Source organism: Oryctolagus cuniculus, chromosome 6, assembly GCF_051225735.1.
Source record: "Oryctolagus cuniculus isolate XC-2025 breed Fujian yellow rabbit chromosome 6, ASM5122573v1, whole genome shotgun sequence".
NCBI lineage: Eukaryota > Metazoa > Chordata > Mammalia > Lagomorpha > Leporidae > Oryctolagus > Oryctolagus cuniculus.
Genome location: NC_142872.1, coordinates 52,312,235 through 52,314,574, shown reverse-complemented (window position 1 = coordinate 52,314,574; position 2,340 = coordinate 52,312,235). Strand labels below are relative to the sequence as shown.

The 2,340-nt window shown below is 46.3% G+C and overlaps 1 protein-coding gene across 1 annotated transcript; it reads left to right on the top strand.

Moving 5' to 3' along the window:
* Nucleotides 1-540: 540 nt before the first annotated feature.
* On the top strand, nt 541-2,340 carry LOC100354674 (alpha-galactosidase A-like). Its single transcript, XM_051843585.3, has one exon. The coding sequence runs from the start codon at nt 564-566 to the stop codon at nt 1,587-1,589; it is 1,026 nt and encodes a 341-aa protein (XP_051699545.3). The 5' UTR covers nt 541-563; the 3' UTR covers nt 1,590-2,340.

Below are 2,340 nucleotides of genomic sequence, written 5' to 3'. Positions count from 1 at the left end.
CACTTGGTGACTGAGTCCAGATGATATTTCTCGAGTTGCTTCAACAACAGGGAGTAGTGACCCTACTTAAAGCATGAGGGATCACAAAATGATAGGAAGAAATGATGAGCTCATCGAGGACTTGTCTGAAGTGCTTTTGTGGTATTAAAATGGAAATGTCTAATGGTTTAAGATATTGATCTGACACTAAGAAATGAGATGTGGCATGGATATTAAGGTTTTTGATTAGTTAAAGCCATGGGAATAAAAAGCGTTATTGAGGACGAATGGGCAGAGCAAGAAAGGAAGGGACATTTAAACAGAGCTCTGAAAATTTTGTTTCAACAATAAAAGAGAAAACTCTACAAGAAAATAACAAATAGGGCCAACAGCGTCTGGGGGTTAAATATAACAATGTGTTCTTTTCAATATCGAAAAAGTGATCACTGGTAAAAAATGCTGATGAGATTATCCGTCAGACAATTGACAATCCAGTCAGTATCTAAAGATGAGGGCTAGAGGGGCTGGCCCAGTGGCGCAATGGGTTAAAGCCTGACCTGCTGCACTGTGCGATCACCGTGACAATGAAGTCGGGAGGCGGAAGTCAGTGGCGGGGTTGCTTGCTTGCACTTCGCTTCCTCTTCCTATTTTTCTGGGGCGTCCCTGGGGCCAGGGCATTGGACAATGGCTTGGCGAGGACGCCTACCATGGGCTGGCTACACTGGGAGCGCTTCCTATGTAATCTTGACTGCCAGGCAGAGCCGGAATCCTGCATCAGTGAGCATCTCTTCATGCAGATGGCAGAGCTCATGGTCTCAGATGGCTGGAAGGATGCCGGTTATGAATGCCTCTGCATTGACGACTGTTGGATGGCTCCCGAAAGAGATCCAAAAGGCAGGCTTCAGGCGGACCCTCAGCGCTTTCCTGGGGGGATCCGCCGCCTTGCTGATTATGTCCACAGCAAAGGACTAAAGCTAGGGATTTATGCAGATGTTGGAAATAAAACCTGTGCAGGGTACCCTGGGAGTTTCGGACACTATGACATTGATGCCCAGACCTTTGCTGACTGGGGAGTAGATCTGCTAAAATTTGATGGTTGTCACTGTGACAGTGTGAAGCATTTGATTGAAGGTTATCAGTACATGTCCTTGGCTCTGAACAGGACTGGCAGAAGCATTGTATACTCCTGTGAGTGGCCTCTTTATATGTGGCCCTTTCATAAGCCCAATTACACAAAAATTCGGACATACTGCAATCACTGGAGAAATTCTGCTGACATTTATGATTCCTGGGAAAGTATAAAGAGTATCTTGGCCTGGACATCTTCTAACCAGGAGAAAATTGTTGATGTTGCTGGACCAGGGGGCTGGAATAACCCAGATATGTTAGTGATTGGCAACTTTGGCCTCAGCTGGAATCAACAAGTAACTCAGATGGCTCTCTGGGCTATCATGGCAGCTCCTTTAATCATGTCTAATGACCTCAGACACATCAGCCCTCAAGCCAAAAGTTTACTTCAGAATAAAGATGTGATTGCCATCAACCAGGACCCCTTGGGCAAGCAGGGGTACCTGCTTAGAAAGGAAAGCAGCATTGAGGTGTGGGAATGACCCCTCTCAAACTTATCCTGGGCTGTAGCCGTTATGAACCTGCAGGAAATTGGTGGACCCTGTTATTATACCATCGCAGTTGCTTCCCTTGGAAGATGAATAGCATGTAATCCTGCCTGCCTCATCACACAGCTCCTCCCTGAGAAAAGGAAACTTGGGTTCTATACATGGACTTCAAGCATAAAAACCCGAGTAAATCCCACAGGCACCGTTTTGCTCCAGCTAGGTGGGACAAGTAAGACTACATCACACTGATGTTCACATCCATCACTTCCTCCATGCCCACTATTTCATCCAAGCTCCAAGAGTGATGGCTTAGTCCCTCACTGTACCAGTTTTCCTTCTGTTCCTCACACACCACGAGCATACTGCTACCTCAGGGCTTTGACACTTGCTTTTGCATTTTGCCTTGACCTTTCCTTCTTCAGAGGGCCAGCTCCTTAACATGCAAATCTCAGGGGCAGCCATCATGGTGCAGGTTAAGATAAATTTTGGCCTGCATCCCTTATTTGAGTGCCTGACCCGAGTCCTAGCTATTCCACACTTCTGATCCAGCTGCTTTCCAAATGAGAGGTAGTCAGTGACGCCCTAAGTACTGTGTTCCTGCCATCAATGCAAGAGACTCAGATGAAGTTCTGGCTCCTGGCATTCACCTGGCCCAGCCCTGCCTGATTCTGAATGAACCAGTGGGCAGAACATCTCTGTCATTCTTTCAAATAAATCTATGTCCTTGGAAAAAAAAAAAAAAAAA

Excerpts from the sequence above, each read along its gene's own strand:
- LOC100354674 (XM_051843585.3), top strand. The coding sequence starts at position 564 with ATGAAGTCGGGAGGCGGAAGTCAGTGGCGGGGTTGCTTGCTTGCACTT.